The following is a 21,300-nucleotide window of genomic DNA, read 5'->3' on the forward strand; positions in this document are numbered from 1 at the left end:
GCCTTCTAGCCTGGGTACCAGAGTCTTTGGCACATGACATGGAGTACAGAGAGTGGATAAGCTAAAGAGACTGGTACCCAGGCTGCCTTCCATTTTAGAAGACGTTTATTTTCATTGTTAGAGCGGCCACTTGAGAATCTGGTCAATATAATGGATAATCTGTGGTCACACACGATAACTGAAATGTGTTAGTCACACACAATATCTCAATTGGCCCAAGGGGGGCTCTGCATTATTTGTGGGGGACAACATGTTTCTCTCTCCCTTTCTCTCAGGTTTTCTCTCTCTCAAATTCAAAATTGTAAAAAGGCTTTATTCAAGTCTCTCTCTCTGTCACACCCTGACCATAGTAGGTCAGGGCGTGACTAGGGGGTGTTCTAGTCTTTTCATTTCTATGTTGGTGCTCTTGGTATGGTTCCCAATTAGAGGCAGCTGATGTTCGTTGTCTCTAATTGGGGATCATACTTAAGTTCTCCATTGTTCCCACCTGGGTTGTGGTATATTGTTTTGTGTTAGTGTGTTGAGCACTACGACTTCACGTTCATTGTATGTTTGTTGTTTTCTTAGTTTCACTTTAATAAAATATTTAGAACTCAAATCACGCTGCGCCTTGGTCACACCTTTTCTACGAGCGTGACAGAATATCCCACCACAAAAGGACCAAGCAGCGTGCAACGGAGGGAAAATGAGTTGGACCTGGGAAGAGATCATGGGAGGATGTGTGACCCTTCCTTGGTGGGAGTCGCCAGGAAATCAGGAAGGACAGCGACGATGCTGGGGGCCGCGGCCACAGAAACCACAAGATTATTTTTTTGGGGGGGGGGGGGGGCACAAGGGGTGGTCGGCTGAGCAGCGGCGAGTGCCAGAGCCCGAATGGGAGTCGATGGAGGAGTGCAATGAGGGGTATCGGAGAATGACTTTGGCGAGGAGTATGCTACAGTGCAGGCGTGCTGAAGAGCGTGACACCAGTCCGGTGACATCTGTGCCAGCTCCCCGCACTGAAAAGCCAGAGACCGTCAGGGAGGTGATAGAGAAGTTGGGGGAGAGAGAGAGGAGAGAGATGTTGGTCAAGTGTGTTCTACTCAACATTCGACCAGAAGAGCCTGTCAGCAGTCTGGTGAAGTCTGTGCCGGTTTCACGCTTCTGGCCTCCAGTGCGCCTCCCCAGTCCGTTACGTCCTGTGCCAGCTATCCGCACCCTCCCTAAAGAGCGTGTCACCAGTCCGGTGCTACCTGTACCGGCTCCACGCACCAGGCCTCCAGTGCGCCTCCCCAGCCCAGTACGTCCTGTGCCTGCTCCCCGCATTCGCCCTGAAGTGCATGTCACAGTCCGGTGCCACGTGTGCCGGCTCCACGCATCAGGCCTCCAGTGCGCCTCTCCAGACCGGTACGTCCTGTGCCAGCTCTCCGCACTCACCCTGAAGTACGTGTCACCAGTCCGGTGCCACGTGTGCCGGCTCCACGCATCAGGCCTCCAGTGCTCCTCCCCAGCCCGGTACGTCCTGTGCCTGCTCCCCGCACTCGCCCTGAAGTGCGTGTCACCAGTCCGGTGCAACCTGTGCCGGCTCCACGCATCAGGCCTCCAGTGCGCCTCCCCAGTCTGGTACGTCCTGTGCCAACTCCCCGCACTCGCCCTGAAGTGCGTGTCACCAGTCTGGTGCCACCTGTGCCGGTTTCACGCTTCTGGCCTCCAGTGCGCCATCCCAGTCCGTTACGTCCTGTGCCAGCTATCCGCACCCTCCCTAAAGAGCGTGTCATCAGTCCGGTGCTACCTGTACCGGCTCCACGCACCAGGCCTCCAGTGCGCCTCCCCAGTCCGGTACGTCCTGTGCCAGCTCCCCGAACTCGCCCTGAAGTGCGTGTCAACAGTCCGGTGCCACCTGTACCAGCTCCACGCACTAGGCTTCAAGTGCGCCTCTCCAGCCCGCAGCGTCCTGTGCCGGCTCCACGCACTCCACCTGAGGAGCGTGTCATCAGTCCGGTGCAACCTGCGCCGATGCCCAGTCCAAGCACGGTGTCCAGTCCTGCTCCCTGGCAGGAGCCTCCCTCTGCGCTGGTGCCCAGTCCAGGCACGGTGTTCAGTCCAGCTCCATGGCAGGAGCCTTCCTCTGCGCCGGTGCCCAGTCCAGGCATGGCGTCCAGTCCCGCTCCAAGGCCGGAGCCTTCCTCTGCACCCGTGCCCAGTCCAGGCACGGCGGCCAACCCAGCTCCATGGCCGGAGCCTTCCTCTGTGCCGGTGCCCAGTCCAGGCACGGCGTCCAACCCAGCTCCATGGCCGGAGCCCTCCTCTGCGCCGGTGCCCAGTCCAGGCACGGCATTCAGTACAGCTCCAAGGCCGCAGCCTTCCTCTGCGCCACTGCCCAGTCCAGGCACAGCGTTCAGCCTGGCCCCATGGCCGGATCCGGGGTCTTTGCGGGGTCGGCGACCCACACCGGAGCCGACACTAGTCACCCCCCCTACCCTCCCCATTTGGTTTCAGGTTTTGCGGCCGGTGTCCGCACCTTTGGGGGGGGGGGGTACTGTAGGTCAGGGCGTGACTAGGGAGTGTTCTAGTATTTTCATTTCTATGTTGGTGTTGGTATGGTTCCCAATTAGAGGCAGCTGATGTTTGTTGCCTCTAATTGGGGATCATACTTAAGTTCTCCATTGTTCCCACCTGGGTTGTGGGATATTGTTTTGTCTTAGTGTGTTGAGCACTACGACTTCACGTTCGTTGTATGTTTGTGGTTTTCTTAGTTTCACTTTAATAAAATATGTGGAACTCAAATCACGCTGCGCCTTGGTCCGACCTTTTCTACGAGCGTGACACTCTCTCCATCCCTCTCTCTCTCACGTCTTCTAGTTGAGGTGTCATACTTGTCATTTGCATCGTTTCTTCTCACCACCTTTCTCTATCTTTCCTCTCCTCTCTCCTCTACCACTATAGAAAGGAATATTTCCAGAATAGCAAAGCAATATAACATCTTCTAAAATTGAACACAATTGACCCTGGGGGGTATTACTCCTTCTCCTTTACATTCTGCTTTGGCACCTTGATGCTGTTCAGAGATGATTTCCATCACACTGTAATCAGCCAGGTAGCCAGGTAGGTTGGAGCTGGGAGGTAGGAGTGTTGCGTGTGCATGCGCGTCACGTTGGACCTAGTTGGAGGTTCTCGATGCCTGCCTGAGTCCCCCCATAGCAGGATGGATGGGAGGGGAGTCGGTGAGGGCTTTGGATTCCAAGGACATGGAGGCGGGTTTAGTTATGTGTGAAAGTGTAGCCTTGGAGAAAGATTCTGTGTGTAACTTAGTTAAGTTTTTCTCAACTTTCAAAGGCACATTGGACTGGTCTCCCTGGAACGAACAGGGAAATGAACATACAGTATCTATCACTATGGATATGTAAAGTAAACAAGATCCATGGTGGCTCAGAGAATTCCCCCATTTCGGCTCCCCTGCCTCCAGTTTCCCTTGACAGAGGCAATGTCTCATAGTGGACCTGCGACTGTTATCTCTCTGCCGCCCGTGCTGCCTATGCAGCTGTTCTTTTTGGCATCCACCTAGTCTGCTCTGTCCTCTCAGACTGTTAGCGTCCTTGTCGCAGAGAAAGAGTTCTATGCACTCTTCATAGTGATCCTGTTTAGCTTCAACAACAGAAATATGGCCCTTAACTGAAAAGAGCAGTTATCTGTTCAAAAATGTAAAACCCATACTGCCTGCTTTGTCTCCAATCTGCTTCTCTATATTTGATTGATCACCACTGTCCTAAACAGGTTTGGTGTCTCGAATTCCGGTCGATCTGCTCTGCACTAGTTTGGTTTAGACTGAATGGATCCCGGCCGGGCTCATTGGAATGCAGTGTGCCAGGGCTGGGTGAGGCCGAGGGGAGAAAAAGTACTTATTTAGCTCTAATAGCAATTACTCTTCTCTCATTGAATGAGATGCAATTGAAAGGGCCTTTTCCATTTGGGGGCTGTGATTTGTTGTGTTATTCCCGAGACTTAATGTGCTGTATAATCAGAGCCTCCTTCAGTAAACACATTTACCCGGAATTGCACCGCACCGTTTGCCAGATTGGAAGGTGAGTCAGGCACGAGGAGGAGTAGAGGAGTCAGGCACGAGGAGGAGTAGAGGAGTCAGGCACGAGGAGGAGTAGAGCAGTCAGGCACGAGGAGGAGTAGAGGAGTCCGGCACGGGGAGGAGTAGAGGAGTCAGGCACGAGGAGGAGTAGAGCAGTCAGGCACGAGGAGGAGTAGAGGAGTTAGGCACGAGGAGGAGTAGAGGAGTCAGGCACGAGGAGGAGTAGAGCAGTCAGGCACGAGGAGGAGTTGAGGAGTCAGGCACGAGGAGGAGTAGAGGAGTCAGGCACGAGGAGGAGTAGAGGAGTCAGGCACGAGGAGGAGCAGAGGAGTCAGGCACGAGGAGGAGCAGAGGAGTCAGGCACGAGGAGGAGCAGAGGAGTCAGGCACGAGGAGGAGCAAAGGAGTCAGGCACGAGGAGGAGTAGAGGAGTCAGGCACGAGGAGGAGCAGAGGAGTCAGGCACGAGGAGGAGTAGAGGAGTCAGGCACGAGGAGGAGTAGAGGAGTCAGGTACGAGGAGGAGTAGAGCAGTCAGGCACGAGGAGGAGTAGTGGAGTCAGGCACGAGGAGGAGTAGAGGAGTCAGGCACGAGGAGGAGTAGAGGAGTCAGGTACGAGGAGGAGTAGAGCAGTCAGGCACGAGGAGGAGTAGAGGAGTCAGGCACGAGGAGGAGTAGAGGAGTCAGGCACGAGGAGGAGTAGAGGAGTCAGGCACGAGAAGGAGTAGAGCAGTCAGGCACGAGGAGGAGCAGAGGAGTCAGGCACGAGGAGGAGTAGAGCAGTCAGGCACGAGGAGGAGTAGAGGAGTCAGGCACGAGGAGGAGTAGAGGAGTCAGGCACGAGGAGGAGTAGAGGAGTCAGGCACGAGGAGGAGTAGAGCAGTCAGGCACGAGGAGGAGTAGTGGAGTCAGGCACGAGGAGGAGTAGAGGAGTCAGGCACGAGGAGGAGTAGAGCAGTCAGGCACGAGGAGGAGCAGAGGAGTCAGGCACGAGGAGGAGTAGAGGAGTCAGGCACGAGGAGGAGTAGAGGAGTCAGGCACGAGGAGGAGTAGAGCAGTCAGGCACGAGGAGGAGTAGAGGAGTTAGGCACGAGGAGGAGTAGAGGAGTCAGGTACGAGGAGGAGTAGAGCAGTCAGGCACGAGGAGGAGTAGAGGAGTCAGGCACGAGGAGGAGTAGAGGAGTCAGGCACGAGGAGGAGTAGAGCAGTCAGGCACGAGGAGGAGTAGAGGAGTCAGGCACGAGGAGGAGTAGAGCAGTCAGGCACGAGGAGGAGTAGAGGAGTTAGGCACGAGGAGGAGTAGAGGAGTCAGGCACGAGGAGGAGTAGAGCAGTCAGGCACGAGGAGGAGTTGAGGAGTCAGGCACGAGGAGGAGTAGAGGAGTCAGGCACGAGGAGGAGTAGAGGAGTCAGGCACGAGGAGGAGCAGAGGAGTCAGGCACGAGGAGGAGCAGAGGAGTCAGGCACGAGGAGGAGCAGAGGAGTCAGGCACGAGGAGGAGCAAAGGAGTCAGGCACGAGGAGGAGTAGAGGAGTCAGGCACGAGGAGGAGTAGAGGAGTCAGGCACGAGGAGGAGTAGAGCAGTCAGGCACGAGGAGGAGTAGAGGAGTCAGGCACGGGGAGGAGTAGTGGAGTCAGGCACGAGGAGGAGTAGAGGAGTCAGGCACGAGGAGGAGTAGAGCAGTCAGGCACGAGGAGGAGCAGAGGAGTCAGGCACGAGGAGGAGTAGAGGAGTCAGGCACGAGGAGGAGTAGAGGAGTCAGGCACAAGGAGGAGTAGAGCAGTCAGGCACGAGGAGGAGTAGAGGAGTTAGGCACGAGGAGGAGTAGAGGAGTCAGGCACGAGGAGGAGTAGAGGAGTCAGGCACGAGGAGGAGCAGAGGAGTCAGGCACGAGGAGGAGTAGAGGAGTCAGGCACGAGGAGGAGTAGAGGAATCAGACACGAGGAGGAGTAGAGGAGTCAGACACGAGGAGCAGAGTAGAGGAGTCAGGCACGAGGAGGAGTAGAGGAGTCAGGCACGAGGAGGAGTAGAGGAGTCAGGCACGAGGTGGAGTAGAGGAGTCAGGCACGAGGAGGAGTAGAGGAGTCAGGCACGAGGAGGAGCAGAGGAGTCAGGCACGAGGAGGAGTAGAGGAGTCAGGCACGAGAAGGAGTAGAGGAGTCAGGCACGAGGAGGAGTAGAGGAGTCAGGCACGAGGAGGAGTAGAGGAGTCAGGCACGAGGAGGAGCAGAGGAGTCAGGCACGAGGAGGAGTAGAGGAGTCAGGCACGAGAAGGAGTAGAGGAGTCAGGCACGAGGAGGAGTAGAGGAGTCAGGCACGAGGAGGAGTAGAGGAGTCAGGCACGAGGAGGAGTAGAGGAGTCAGGCACGAGGAGGAGTAGAGGAGTCAGGCACGAGGAGGAGTAGAGGAGTCAGGCACGAGGAGGAGTAGAGGAGTCAGGCGGGCCCTAGCATGCATTTTCTTTCTTAGTCAACCATTTCTCTCTATCTCTCTTTTTTCATCCGGAAACTTCTCTCTTGTCTCTCAAGACGTTGTCATGGATTTATCTCTGAGTGCTACAGCCCTACCACCTTGTAGCCATGACAGTTAACAACCTAACATAACGTGGCCTACCTGGGAAATCACAGAGAGGAGAAGACTGGGGATGAGGAGGAATATTGATGCTTTGCTGACACCCGCTGTGCAATTACCAGTGTTTAGCTGCTGCTTAGAGAGAGTGGTCAATTAATAGGTCTGCCTGAGACATCCACCTCCTGTCAGTCTAATATGGATTCTCCATTACTCACTGTGGTGTGTGTGTGTGTGTGTGTGTGTGTGTGTGTGTGTGTGTGTGTGTGTGTGTGTGTGTGTGTGTGTGTGTGTGTGTGTGTGTGTGTGTGTGTGTGTGTGTGTGTGTGTGTGTGTACGTGCGTGTGTGTGTAGGATTAGTCCTGGTTGACCTGGCTGGACTCACTCACTGGTCAATAGAAAGGCTCAAGGAGAAACAGGTCCTAGTAGAGTATTGTAGGTGTGAGGAGGCTGCTAATGATCGGGATGCTGCTGAAATCTCAGATGTTCACCAAACTCTGAGGTGGGATGTCACATTCTCAAGGATATAGAGGCATCTGACTGATCTGATCTCAGGCAGTACATCAAGAGATGTGACAATTGGCTTATATCTATTACTTATGCTATGAATACTCAATACCATAGTAGTTCTGAAAATAAGGTTAAGGTTAGCAGTAGGGAGTGGGAAGTCAAGCGGCCAGCTACAAATCATGAGAGCACACTCCCACTGAGACAAGCAAGTGGCTGTTTTTATGAGCAACAGCCTCCCTCCTCTCCTCCATCTATCTCCTCCCTCCTCCCTCCATCCACCCTGGAGCTGGAGCTTTTCATTAGAGCGATGTGTTGTGGAGCGATGGAAGGCAGGGTGTCGGCTCTGGCCCAGGCCTGCCGCTTTATCCCCCCTGACCCCTCACCCCTCTCTCTCCTTGGGGAATCTGGCAGAGGCTGGCCCCGGTAACGGCTATTTGTCTGTAAGTAATGGAGGTCTGAGGTGGGTGTCGGGGTGGGTGGGGGGGGGGAGTGACATTACACTCTTCCATTGTGTGTGTCTCCGAGTAGTCTGGACACTGTCACACTATGTCAACTGTGTTTTACACACATACACACACACACTACACACACACACACACACACTACACACAAGACTACACACAAGACTACACACATGTGCAAGCACACGCATGGACACACACCAATATTGATGGGAGCTGTACATAATCATTATCAGTGTTAGCTGTCAATCACTTTCCTCCCCCATGGCATCAAATACATAAATAAACCCTAGATGGGAAATAATTACAAACAGAGATACATGACGCCTCCAGGCCCCAGCACAGCACAGCCAGGCTCTTGCTATAAATGGCCAAAATATATCAGAGATGCTGCCTGCTGTCCAGGCTTCTGCATTGCAGCCTCCCGGCAGACTCCTTAGTTAATGGGAGCTGTTACAGTGGAATAACAATGCAAATGTGGGTTAAATCAAAGAAAAGAGAGAGAGGGAGAGAGAGAGAGGAGAGAGAGAGAGAGAGAGAGAGAGAGAGAGAGAGCGAGAGAGAGCGAGAGAGAGAGGGAGAGAGGAAGAAAGGATAGAAATACTTCTTCATACTTTACTAAATCACCTTGAAGAAGCAGCTATAGAACAACCCTTAGATTCCTCCACTCTTGCTCTCTCTTTCATTCGGCCTATATCTGGATGTAGACATGGCAGATGATTCCTTCTACAGTTTTCACAGGTTTGCATCCCAAATAGGACCCTATTCCTTACATAGTGCACTACTTTTGACCAGAGCCCTATGGGTCCTGGTCATAAGTGGTGCACTATGTAGGGAATAAGGTGTAATTTAGGATGGGCTCGTGTTGAAGGGTAAAGAGAGAACAAGCAGCAGGGGAGACCTGTGTGTGTGTGTGTGTGTGTGTGTGTGTGCGTGTGCGTGTTTGTAGCTAGGAGATTTAGAGAGAGAGTAGTGTTAGTGTATCTGTCAGTGCAGATTATATATTTACAATTATAAACTGAGTGGTTGAAGCCCTGAATGCTGATTGGCTGACAGACGTGGTATATCAGACTGTATACCACAAGTATGACAACACATGTATTTGTACTGCTCTAATTACATTGGTAACCAGTTTATAATAGCAATAAGGCTGGGGTTTATGATATATGGCCAATATACCACAGCGTTGCACCATGCGTAAGAACAGCCCTTAGCCATGGTATATTGACCGTTTACCACACCCACTCAGGCCTTATTGCTTAAGTGTATGTAGTATTCAGGTACACAATGAGGATGATAGGCTGCATTATATATAATGCCTGTTAATACAGTGAATATCTACTCACTACACTCATACATTTTAGTCATTTAGCAGACGCTCTTATTCAGAGCGACTTACAGTAGTGAATGCATACATTTCATACATTTTTTCTCCTTACTGGTCCCCCGTGGGAATCGAACCCACAACCCTGGCGTCGCAAACACCATGCTCTACCAACTGAGCCACACGGGGCCATAGCCAGTTACTTATCTTATATGCTACAGGCATCGTTACACACTGTCCCCATTTTGGAAAGGTCCCGGGAATCACCTGGGATTCATTTAACGCTTCCGACAGTTTCACTCCATCCACTTCCCTATGGGAATCCATAATTCATCTCCAAGGTGACGGTCCGGGATGTGTCTCCACAGCGATGAGCTAGGACAGTAGTATTAAATATTAACCATGGATTTAGTCAGGCCTACGAGACGCTTTGGGAATCACAAATGAGGCGTCTCTCGCTTGGAGATATTTTAAAATCAATCAGTCAAGCGGTTGGAACTTGTAAGTCATGAAGAGAACCCAAAGAACAGGTATGCGCCAATAACACCTTGCTCCTCCATCTCCTCCATCTCCTCCATCTCTCTCCTCTACTGGGGACCATTGTGATGTTTTCCACATACAGCAGTGTGGAGAGATCATGTTTGAAAGATGTGTTTTTATAAGGGGTTCAGCTCAGGTACACACACACACACACACACACACACATATATATATATATATACACACACACACACACACACACACACACACACACACATATATACATACACACACGCACAGCAGCAGTGTATCAGTCGGTTGGTCTCCCATTGTGTCTGCTAGCCATTGTTGGTTTTTCTATTCTTGTTGTTTTGCTGTGTTCTTGTGAGTGACCCTGGCCTGACTGCTCGTTATACAGTAGAATATCAGTCTAGCAGGAGCAGGGCTCTTTAGTCATCCTACTTATACAATGGGTGTTCTTGAAATGCACTTACTTTTGAGCATGCTATTTTGAAAAAATATACATACATTTTCAGGAATCTGTTTGGTTGAATTTTCTGATTCTAAATCAACTAATATACTGTAGCAGCATAATGACTTTAAATATGTTTTTTTACCATTATGATAACATAGTACCAGCAGTAGAAGGAACACCAATGACGGTATCACCAATTACAAATCTAAGGTCATTAATTCTTTACAAATTGTTTACTAAACTGATTATTTTGCTCACAATGTGATTTCTCTTCATTTAAATTGAGTTACGCCAATGACACTTTGTATTTTGACACCATATTATCGATGGAATCTTCAAATTTATGGCATAATTAAAAGGAGTGATTAGCTATTTGTTTTCTTTAATATAGGCCCCTCTCCTGATAACAGTTTGCTGCTGGAGGGAATAATCAAAGTCCTTGATCATTGATTTTCAAGACGGTAACACCAATGACATAAAACATATTATATTTGTAAAAAAATACATATATACAGATTTGAATAGCCTTATTTGTTTTTGTTGATCTATATACACTGTATTAAATACTTGTATTTACTTTCTAGCATTCAAAATCATAGATAGATATCTCTAAATCCCCAAAACATGTCACTTGAACACTCTACTCATCACTACTGGGACAAGCCAATTTGCTTACACTAAGTACATTAAACAGTGCATCGTTTTGCAGTATTAGCGATTTGCATTATGTTTTGTCACTGTTACAAACAGTTCAATATAAACAAAAACATGTATGATGTATAACTATTTGTCATTTTAAAGTGTTTTTCATGGTTGCAAATGTGAGGGATGCAAATGCCACCACAATTCAAGAACGACCCAGAACCCTAATGGCTGATAAACAGGACTTGGTCTCTGCTAACTCATTTCACATAGATGGCATCTAAACTCAGCGTACGTGTGAGAGGAGGGTGGGGGGTGAAGGGGTTCATAGTGTGTGTGCGTGTGTGTTTGTATGTGTCTGTGATTAGAGGAGGAGGGACGCATCGGCAGGCGAACCACAGCACCCTCGCTGTGCTGTAACGGCGTCAGGGTCTGCTGGTACATAGGGGCGTGCATACACCCCAGGAAGGCAAACCAAGCACCTCTCCACTCCGAATAGAACATAAGTAAAGCACACCGTCCGTGACACACAGCCGAGCCACTTATTTACAACCCACCATTAATCACAACAACCTCTTACAGCTGCTGCTGGTTGTCAAGTGCATACTCGTTAAGTCTCCCAGACTTCCAGTTGATTATCAATACCATGGCCTTGTTCATTCAGGACGGTTCAGGTTTCAGAGAACTGAGCATTGCAGCTAGAAATGTTGTCTCCAGTATGCATGTGAATAAAGGCTAAATGGGCGCATACGCTACATGATCAAAGTATGTGGACATCTGCTTGTTGAACATCTCATTCCAAAATCCTGGGCATTAATATGGAGTTGGTCCCCCTTTGCTGTTATAACAGCCTCCACTCTTCTGGGAAGGCTTTCCACTAGATGGTGGAGCATTGCTGTGGGGACTAGCTTCCATTCAGCCACAAGAGCATTAGTGAGGTCGGGCACTGATGTTGGGCGATTAGGCCTGGCTCGCAATCGGCGTTCCAATTCATCCCAAAGGTGTTTGATGGGGTTGAGGTCAGGGCTCTGTGCAGACCAGTCAAGTTCTTCCACACCGATCTCGACAAACCATTTTTGTATGGACCTCGCTTTGTGCACAGGGACATTGTCATGCTGAAACAGAAATGGACCTTCCACAAACTGTTGCCACAAAGTTGGAAGCACAGAATCATCTAGCATGTCATTGTATGCTGTAACGTTAAGATTTCCCTTCACTGGAACTAAGGGGCCTAGCCCGAACCTTGAAAAAGAGCCCCATTATTCCTCCTCCACCAAACTTTACAGTTGGCACTATGCATTGGGGCAGGTAGCGTTCTCCTGGCATCTGCCAAACTCAGATTCATCACTCCAAAGAACGTGTTTCCACTGCTCCAGAGGCAACAAGTTTAACACCACCCCAGCCGACGCTTGACATTGCGCATGGTGATCTTTGGCTTGTGTGTGGCTCCTCGGCCATGGAAAGTTTGGAAACCCTTTTCATGAAGCTCCTGACGAACAGTTATTGTGCTGACGTTGCTTCCAGACGCAGTTTGGAACTCGGTTGTGAGTGTTGCAACCGAGGACATACGATTTTTACACTCTATGCGCGGCCCCGTTCTGTGAGCTTGTGTGGCCTACCACTTCGTGGCTGAGCCGTTGTTGCTCCTATAAGTTTCCACTTCACAATAACAGCACTTACAGTTGACCGGGTCAGCTGTAGCAGGGCAGACATGTGACTTCTTGGAAAGGTGGCATCCTATGACGGTGCCACGTTGAAAGTCACTGAGCTCTTCAGTAAGACTATTCTACTGCCAATGTTTGTCTATGGAGATTGCATGGCTGTGTGCTCCATTTTATACTGTACACTTGTCAGCAACGGGTGTAGCTGAAATAGCCGAACCCGCTAATATTAAGGGGTGTCCACATACTTTGGTATAAATAGTGAATGTGTTTGTATTTAACTTTACTTGTGCATGCACTTTATTTGTGAATTTGTATCCAACATTTCCTTTCTGTTGCACTGCTTGTATAGTAGGATATGTGTGTACTGTATTATCCTCAGAGTGGTGGTGGTGGTTTGTATTCCTCCAGGCGAGAAACGGAGGGAGAGGGAGGGTGAGGGGGTCGGTGGCAACGTGTCCAAACATTCAATCCAGCTCCAAATTGGTGAACAGGTGCTGATAATAAGCAGACATTGATTGTAAACAAAGGTGGGGCTATAATTGGTAGACTGCAGGGAGAGGAGCTCTAGGTCTCACTCCACTGGTCAGCACAGCACAGGGTGGGAGGGGCAGGAGCAGGGAGAGGAGCTCTAGGTCTCACTCCACTGGTCAGCACAGCACAGGGTGGGAGGGGCAGGAGCAGGGAGAGCTCTAGGTCTCACTCCACTGGTCAGCACAGCACAGGGTGGGAGGGGCAGGAGCAGGGGAGGAGCTCTAGGTCTCACTCCACTGGTCAGCACAGCACAGGGTGGGAGGGGCAGGAGCAGGGGAGGAGCTCTAGGTCTCACTCCACTGGTCAGCACAGCACAGGGTGGGAGGGGCAGGAGCAGGGGAGGAGCTCTAGGTCTCACTCCACTGGTCAGCACAGCACAGGGTGGGAGGGGCAGGAGCAGGGGAAGAGCGAGTACACACAACAGGAATACAACAGGGAAACTGTTTTATACCTGGAGGACATTTGTTCCTGGGGAAGAAAGTGTGTGTGTGTTATACAAGACTGTGTGTGTGTGTGTGTCGGGGGGGGGGGGGGGGGGGGGGTCTCAATAATGCAGGTTGTGCTGGGCTGGAGCAAAACCCTGCACACAGATAGCCTACAGAGGTTTTTTTCTGTGTGGTGTTCTTGGCAGTGTTGTGACCGAGTGTGTCTCTCTGTGTTCCTCAGAGCCATTACCCTGGACAACACTCTGGTCATCCTGTCCACGGTGGCCCCTGATGCTGGACGCTACTACGTACAGGCGGTCAACGACAAGAACGGGGAAAACAAGACCAGCCAACCCATCACCTTGTCTGTTGACAGTGAGTAGCAGTGAAGCCATATGGAGAGATATGCACACATGAATGAAGGCTTGCACATACACACATGGACCACACGCACACACACATAGACACACACACACAAGGATATATGCCCACACACACATACATACACACACACGGCAGCAGGCAGATAGAGTTGATTATACTGTATAAGACAAGCGAAGGAAGCAGCTGCTCTCTGTTGAAGAGTTGATTATATGACACACACACACACACACTTCCAGACACAGACACTATGGCCAGCAGCAGCAGAGCAGATTCCACATTGAGAGAGAATCAAACGCAGGCTGGTGCAGTTCAACGTATTAGACTTGATTATAGAGGAAGCAGACATGGCCTATGGCACAGTGCAGGGGGACAGTTGATTAGAACATAACTCAGACCCAGACAGTAGATCTCAGAGGAGTAGAGGGACAAGATCAGACAGACAGACAGAACAGTATAGGCAGAACAGAGCAGAACAGAACAGAGCAGAACAGAACAGAGCAGACATAACAGAGCAGACATAACAGAACAGAGCAGACATAACAGAACAGAGCAGATATAACAGAGCAGACATAACAGAACAGAGCAGACAGAACAGAGCAGACATAACAGAACAGAGCAGACATAACAGAGCAGACATAACAGAACGACATAACAGAGCAGACAGAACAGAACAGAGGAGACATAACAGAGCAGACAGAGCAGAGCAGACATAACAGAACAGGAGCAGACATAACAGAGCAGACATAACAGAACAGAGTAGACAGAACAGAGCAGACAGAACAGAGCAGACATAACAGAACAGAGCAGACATAACAGAGCAGACAGAACAGAACAGAGGAGACATAACAGAGCAGACAGAACAAAGCAGACAGAACAGAACAGAGCAGACAGAACAGAGCAGACATAACAGAGCAGACAGAACAGAACAGAGTAGACATAACAGAGCAGACAGAACAGAGCAGACATAACAGAACAGAGCAGACATAACAGAGCAGACATAACAGAACAGAGTAGACATAACAGAACAGACAGAACAGAACAGACATCCCTGTGGCTCAGTTGGTAGAGCATGGTGTTTGCAACGCCAGGGTTGTGGGTTTGATTCCCATGGGGGGCCAGTACAAAAAAAAATGCATGAAATGAAATGTATGCACTCACTACTGTAAGTCGCTCTGGATAAGAGCATCTGCTAAATGACTAAAATGTAAAAAATAACAGAGCGAACAGAGCAGACAGAACAGAGCAGACCGAGAAGACAGAGCAGACAGAAAAGAGCCGACATGCAGACAGAACAGAGCAGACATGATAGAGCAGACAGAACAGACAGAAAAGAACAGGACATAATAGAGCAGACAGATCAGAACAAAACAGACATAATAAAGCAGACAGAACAGAGCAGATGGAACAGAGCAGATATAATAGAGCAGACAGAGAAGAGCAGATATAATAGAACAGAGCAGATATAGCAGACATAACAGAACAGAGCAGACATGCAGAACAGACAGAAAAGAACATAACAGACATAATAGAGCAGACATAATAGAGCAGACAGAACTAAACAGAACAGACAAAATAGAGCAGACAAAATAGAACAGTCAGAACAGAGCAGACAAAATAGAGCAGATAGAACAGTCAGAACAGAGCAGACAGAAGAGACAGAACAGACAGGGAAGAACAGAGCAGACATAATAGAACAGACAGAATAGAGCAGACATAATAGAACAGACAGAATAGAGCAGACAGAACAGAGCAGATATAATAGAGCAGACACAACAGTCAGAACAGAGCTTACATAATAGAGCAGACAGAACAGAGCAGGCAGACAGAATAGAACAGAGCAGACAGAGCAGAGTAGACAGAAAAGAGCAAACAAAACAGAATAGAGCAGACAGAAAAGAGCAGACATGCAGACAGAGAAGAGCAGAAGGAACAGAGCAGACAGAAAAGAGCAGACAGGCAGACAGAACAGAACAGAGCAGAGCAGATAGAATAGAGCTAACAGAGAAGACAGACAGGCAGACAGTATGGTACATATGGCTGGTGCTAGTTGTGATAGAGGTATAGCAGAGGGAGAGAAAGTGGGGGGTGCCAGAGAGAGACACACACTGCCCCTGTGAAGGACACACAGCCCGTGTGTGTGTGTGTGTGTGTGTGTGTGTGTGTGTGTGTGTGTGTGTGTGTGTGTGTGTGTGTGTGTGTGTGTGTGTGTGTGTGTGTGTGTGTGTTTCTCTTGGTCCCTGCAGGGATGTCCCTCACACAGCATTATTCCCCTGGGGTCCACCAACACTCAACTGATCCTAGATCAGTGTCGGAAGGACGGAGAGGGGGAGGTGTACAGGGGAAGCTTATTCTGTCAGTAAAAGACACACATAGACAGACACACTTAGAGCTGTTGCGGTGACCATTTTACTGCCACACTAGCAGTCATGCGCCATGACTGCAGTACAATTCCACGTGACCGCTGAGTCCCATAATCTCCTTTCATGCAGTCTGGACTAGCTTTGGTAGTACCCAACTCGCTAACGATCATCAGGTCCTAATGGCCTGGTACTCAGGGCTCTATTGTCCCTCCATCAGGTCCTAATGGCCTGGTACTCAGGTCTCTATTGTCCCTCCATCAGGTCCTAATGGCCTGGTACTCAGGTCTCTATTGTCCCTCCATCAGGTCGCAACAGCATGTTGAAACTGAGTGTAAAACATGTTCATTGTAGATGTTTTAAAGCCTACCACAACGAAGTGGACAGCACTTTCTAAGGTGAAGATTAGTTCAAAACCCCCATATGCATATTAGAGCTAATGCATACGCATAGGGATATGAGCCCAAGCCCCCCCCCAAAAAAACAGATTTAAAAGTATGATTGTGCGGTTATACAATATATAGCCTACCGTATGTTGCGCATTGCGCATAGTAGAAAAACATAAAACAAAAGTGATTTAAGATGTCTTTGGTACATAATTGGTCTAGCCTGTAGTAATGGCCTTTGAGTGAGGACTGTATTATTATGCATACTGGATGGACTGGTTACCTTATGCTACACTCCAAAATGTTCTCTGGGAGAGAACGTATAGCCCCAGGCGGTACAGTTGGTTCATTGATTGTGCAGGGCGATTTTGAATAGCACAGTATTGAGTATTTAAAAAAATAATATTTTCGGAATTAATTGGGTGACACATTACCTCTAGCTATACAGAATATCTCACCACCATGCATTTCCATCTCCTCCTCTCTGTCCTTTATTTCTTTCACAAGCGCACAAGACAGTGTGTCAACAGTTTAATGAAATACTGTATGTTTCATTGCGAAAACTTGTTACTATAGATGTTCTTGAACCACATTCACTTTCACGGAGTGAAATTAGTGTTCTTATATTTATTTCTCAGCTGCTCATATTAAGCACATGCTCCACTATAAAACCGGAATAGCCTACCCATCATTATTGAAAAACGGACCGGCAGGAAAGTGCTCGGCTTCCATTCATACAGATGAATGGAAGCGTGAATGTCTTTTTTTCTCCTGCCTCTGTTCCTGCCCGTTTGATAATGGGCCATTCTAAATCGAAACAAATTGTACATATTAGTAAAGACAAGATTGAAATGAGAATAGTCTGATGGGTGAAAATATGATCTCTCGGTGAGAGAACAGCTGTGCAGCCTGAGGCAAGGAACAGAGAGCAAGCTTTTTTTTAACCTCTTTCTCAAATCATCAACAGCCTATTGTAGCACCATGCAGCCCATATGGTTTGATTTCTAAGACATTCTAAGGTTTGTATCATTCACAACTAAAGTTGCCAAATAATTCAAAATCTAGCATATAGGACCTGTTTCAAATGACCACTTTTGCACTCAACATAGACACTTCATATGCGCGTTTGCTGAATGGGAAAAATATCCTTTCTATTTTATTCAGCTAAGTTCAATTATATTTTCTTACTATAAAATCATATCATCTAAAATAATGGCATGGCATATCTTGTCAGCTAAACAAACAAGCCTACGGTCTATGGCATGGAGCATAGCCAGATAACATAGAGTAGGCTAACTCATAGAATTTTCTTCTGAAACACATTTTTTTCATATCAAATTGTTTCTTTAGACCTGACTAAAATAAATAATGGATTTATTGTGATGGTGTATATATAATTGATTTATTGTATTTTGTTAAATGTAGAAGTTGCCAAGGCGTGCATCAGTGGCTTCTATGTGTGGAGGCCTGGAGATCCTAAACCTGTTTATGTTAATTAACGGTTAATTACCGGGAGACTGGCAGTGTTTTTCATGACAATAACCCTCTGATAAAATTTCATGACCGCCACAGCCCTGTCACCCACTCAAACTTGAGTTGTTTCTGAGGTGTGTATGCAGCCATGGTAGGATAGATAGATCACAATGTGTTTCTCCTGGACTCCAGACTCAGCTTTCCTACTGCCATGCGCTTTCCTTCTTGGAATCCTCACACAAACCCACACACAAGCTCTTTTTCTTTCTTTCTTTCTCTCTCTCTCTCTCTCTGTCTCTCTGTCTTGCTGTCTCTCTCTACCTCTCTAAGGTTTAGCCTTTCACAGTTTTGGCTTTGGTGTAGCAATATTTTCCCATTTTTCCAGTTCCGTAGCAAATGTTATTAGCAGTGGCCACTGTACTGTCCTGTTCTATTCTCCTCAGTGCTATGTCAGAACAGAGATGTATGCTCCGGTCAGTTCCAATATCTCACATGGCCGCACACACGTGCACTTATCCACTCTGCCCACTGGAAATGAAATGTACTGTTCAGCACGGCTCCGGCCTGAAAATGAGCTTTGGCTATTTAATAAGCCAGAGCAGACCATCCGCAGCGACATTTAATATGAACTGCATTGATATATATGTTGAAGAGGGTGGGGCTTATGCTGCATCCCTGTCTCACCCCATGGCCCTCTGGAAAGAAATGTGTGTTTTTTGCCAATTTTAACCGCACACTTGTTGTTTGTGTACATGGATTGTAAAACGTTGTATGTTTTTCCCCCAACACCACTTTCCATCAATTTGTATAGCAGACCCTCATGCCAATTTGAGTCAAAGGCTTTTTTGAAATCAACAAACCATGAGAAGACTTTTCCTTTGTTTTGGTTTGTTTGTTTGTCAATTAGGGTGTGCAGGGTGAATACGTGGTCTGTCGTATGGTAATTTGGTAAAAAGCCAATTTGACATTTGCTCAGTACATTATTTTCACTGAGAAAATTAACTAGTCTGCTGTTAATGATAATGCAGACAATTTTCCCAAGGTTTCTGTTGACGCATATCCCACGGTAGTTATTGGGGTCAAATCTGTCTCCACTTTTGTGGATTGGGGTGATCAGTCCATGGTTCCAAATATTGGGAAAGATGCCAGAGCTAAGGATTATGTTAAAGAGTTTAAGTAGAGCCTATTGGAATTTGTCTGTATATTTTATAATTTCATTGAGGATACCATCAACACCACAGACCTTTTTTGGTTGGAGGGTTTGTATTTTGTCCTGTAGTTCATTAACCTCTCTGGGACATGTTCAAATTTCTCAAACATACAACTATTATATCCCATTTTAAAGATAATCTTCTCATTAATCTAACCACATTGTACGATTTTAAAAAGGCTTTACGGCGAAAGCATAATATTAGACTATGTTAGGACAGCGCCTAAACAAGAAAAACCACACAGCCATTTTCCAAGCAAGGAGAGGCGTCACAAAAAACAGAAATACAGCTAAAATGAATCACTAACCTTTGATGATCTTCATCAGATGACACTCCCAGGACTCAATGTTACACAATACATGTATGTTTTGTTCGATAAAGTTATTATTTATATCCATAAACCCCATTTTACATTGGCGCCTGATGTTCAGAAAATGTATTGCCTCCAAAACTTACGGTGAATGAGCACATCAATTTACAAAAATAGTCATCATAAACGTTGATAAAATTTACAACAGTTATTGAAAGAATTATAGATACACTTCTCCTTAATGCAACCGCTGTGTCAGATTTCAAAATAGCTTTACGGCGAAAGCACATTGTTCAATATTCTGAGTACAGAGCTCAGCCATCAAAGCAAGCTATACAGTTACCCGCCAAGTTCTGGAGTCAACTAAACTCAGAAATAGTATTATAAATAATCACTTATCTTTGTTGATCTTCATCGGAATGCACTCCCAGGACTCCCACTTTCACAAGAAACGTTTTTGTTCGATAAACTCCATATTTATGTCCAAATACCTCCATTTTGTTCACGCGTTCAGATCACTAATCCAAAGGCATAATGCATGAGCGCAAAACCCGAGACGAAAAGTCAAATAGTTCCATTACCGTTCGTAGAAACATGTCAAATGATGTTTACAATCAATCCTTAGGGTCTTTTTAACATAAATCTTTGATAATATTCCAACCGGACAATAGCGTATTCATTACAGAGGAAAAAGAAGGAGCGGCGCGCCTGCGTGAGTGCGAAGTAAACAACTCACTGGTCCCAGGCTTGAGACAGCTCTTATTCTCTGCCCAGTAACAGTAGAAGCATGAAGCAAGGTTCTAAAGATTGTTGATATCTAGTGGAAGCCTTAGGAAGTGCAAAATGGCCCCACAGACACTGTAGTTTGGAAAGACAATCAGTTGATAAACTACTACCCACTTCCTGGTTGGATTTTTTCTCAGGTTTTTGCCTGCCATATGAGTTCTGTTATACTCACAGACATCATTCAAACAGTTTTCGAAACGGCAGAGTGTTTTCTATCCAAATCCACTAGTAATATGCATATCCTACCTTCTGGGCCCGAGTAGCAGGCAGTTTAATTTGGGCACATGATTCATCTGAATTTCCGAATTTCCCTGTCACCAAGAAGTTAAATGTAATTGGAGAATTCAGTGGGTTCTGGTAGTCTTTAATAGTTGATTTTAACCGCACACTTGTTGTTTGTGTACATGGATTTTATATTGTCGTATATTTTTTCTCCCAACGCCACTTTCCATCAATTTATATAAAGCAGGCCCTCATGCCAAATTGAGTCGAAAGCTTTTTTTAAATCAACAAAGCATGAAAAGACTGCCTTTGTTTTGGTTTGTTTGTTTGTCAATTAGGGTTTGCAGGGTGAATATGTGGTCTGTCGTACAGTAATTTGGTAAAAAGCCAATTTGACATTTGCTCAGTACATTGTTTTCGCTGAGGAAATGTGTGTCTCTCACTCTCTCTCCCTATCTCGTTCTCTCTATTTCACACTTACTGTCTATCCCTCTTTCTCTCTCTCCCTCTCTCGCTCTCTCTCAATTCAATGAAATTACATTTTCTTTATTAGCATGAGGTAACAATGTACATATTGCCAAAGCTTACTTTGGAGATTTACAATATTAACATAATGAATAATAATAATCAGTATTGTCAATGGGACAACAGTAACAACAATAACCAAGGGTAAAAATAACCATACATTGAACAACAACAATAAGCATAGAGGACATGTGCAGGTTGGTTGGTCTGTCAGACACTGTCCTTCATCTAATGGCAGGCAGCAATCTAGTGCGCTGCCAACCCACAGCTCTCTGCATCCTGCCCCAACAGGACGGGTAGCCTATCCTCATTAGAGAGGTCTTTGAAACCTTTAATAAGGGTTTCAAATTTGGGGAAATGACACTCAAACCTTTCCTCTACAGGGTGCCAGGTTTTCCTGTGTCTACCCTTCTCAATGGCAAGGCTGTGCTCACTGAGCCTGTACATTGTCAAGGTTTTTCTAAGGTTTTGATCAGTAACCATGGTCAAAACGTTTGCCACGGTGTAC

General features: G+C 47.4%; 1 protein-coding gene across 8 annotated transcripts in view; it reads left to right on the forward strand.

The window, feature by feature from the left end:
* Nucleotides 1-21,300, forward strand: part of sdk2b (sidekick cell adhesion molecule 2b) — a 442,520-nt gene that overhangs the window by 353,340 nt on the left and 67,880 nt on the right. For all 8 annotated transcript variants that reach the window (XM_029765043.1, XM_029765048.1, XM_029765044.1 and 5 more), the window contains exon 5: nucleotides 13,380-13,513. In XM_029765043.1, the coding sequence (XP_029620903.1) occupies nucleotides 13,380-13,513 (134 nt within the window). The remainder of the gene's footprint in view (nucleotides 1-13,379; nucleotides 13,514-21,300) is intronic.

This window comes from Salmo trutta, chromosome 10 (assembly GCF_901001165.1).
Source record: "Salmo trutta chromosome 10, fSalTru1.1, whole genome shotgun sequence".
Classification (NCBI taxonomy): Eukaryota; Metazoa; Chordata; class Actinopteri; order Salmoniformes; family Salmonidae; genus Salmo; species Salmo trutta.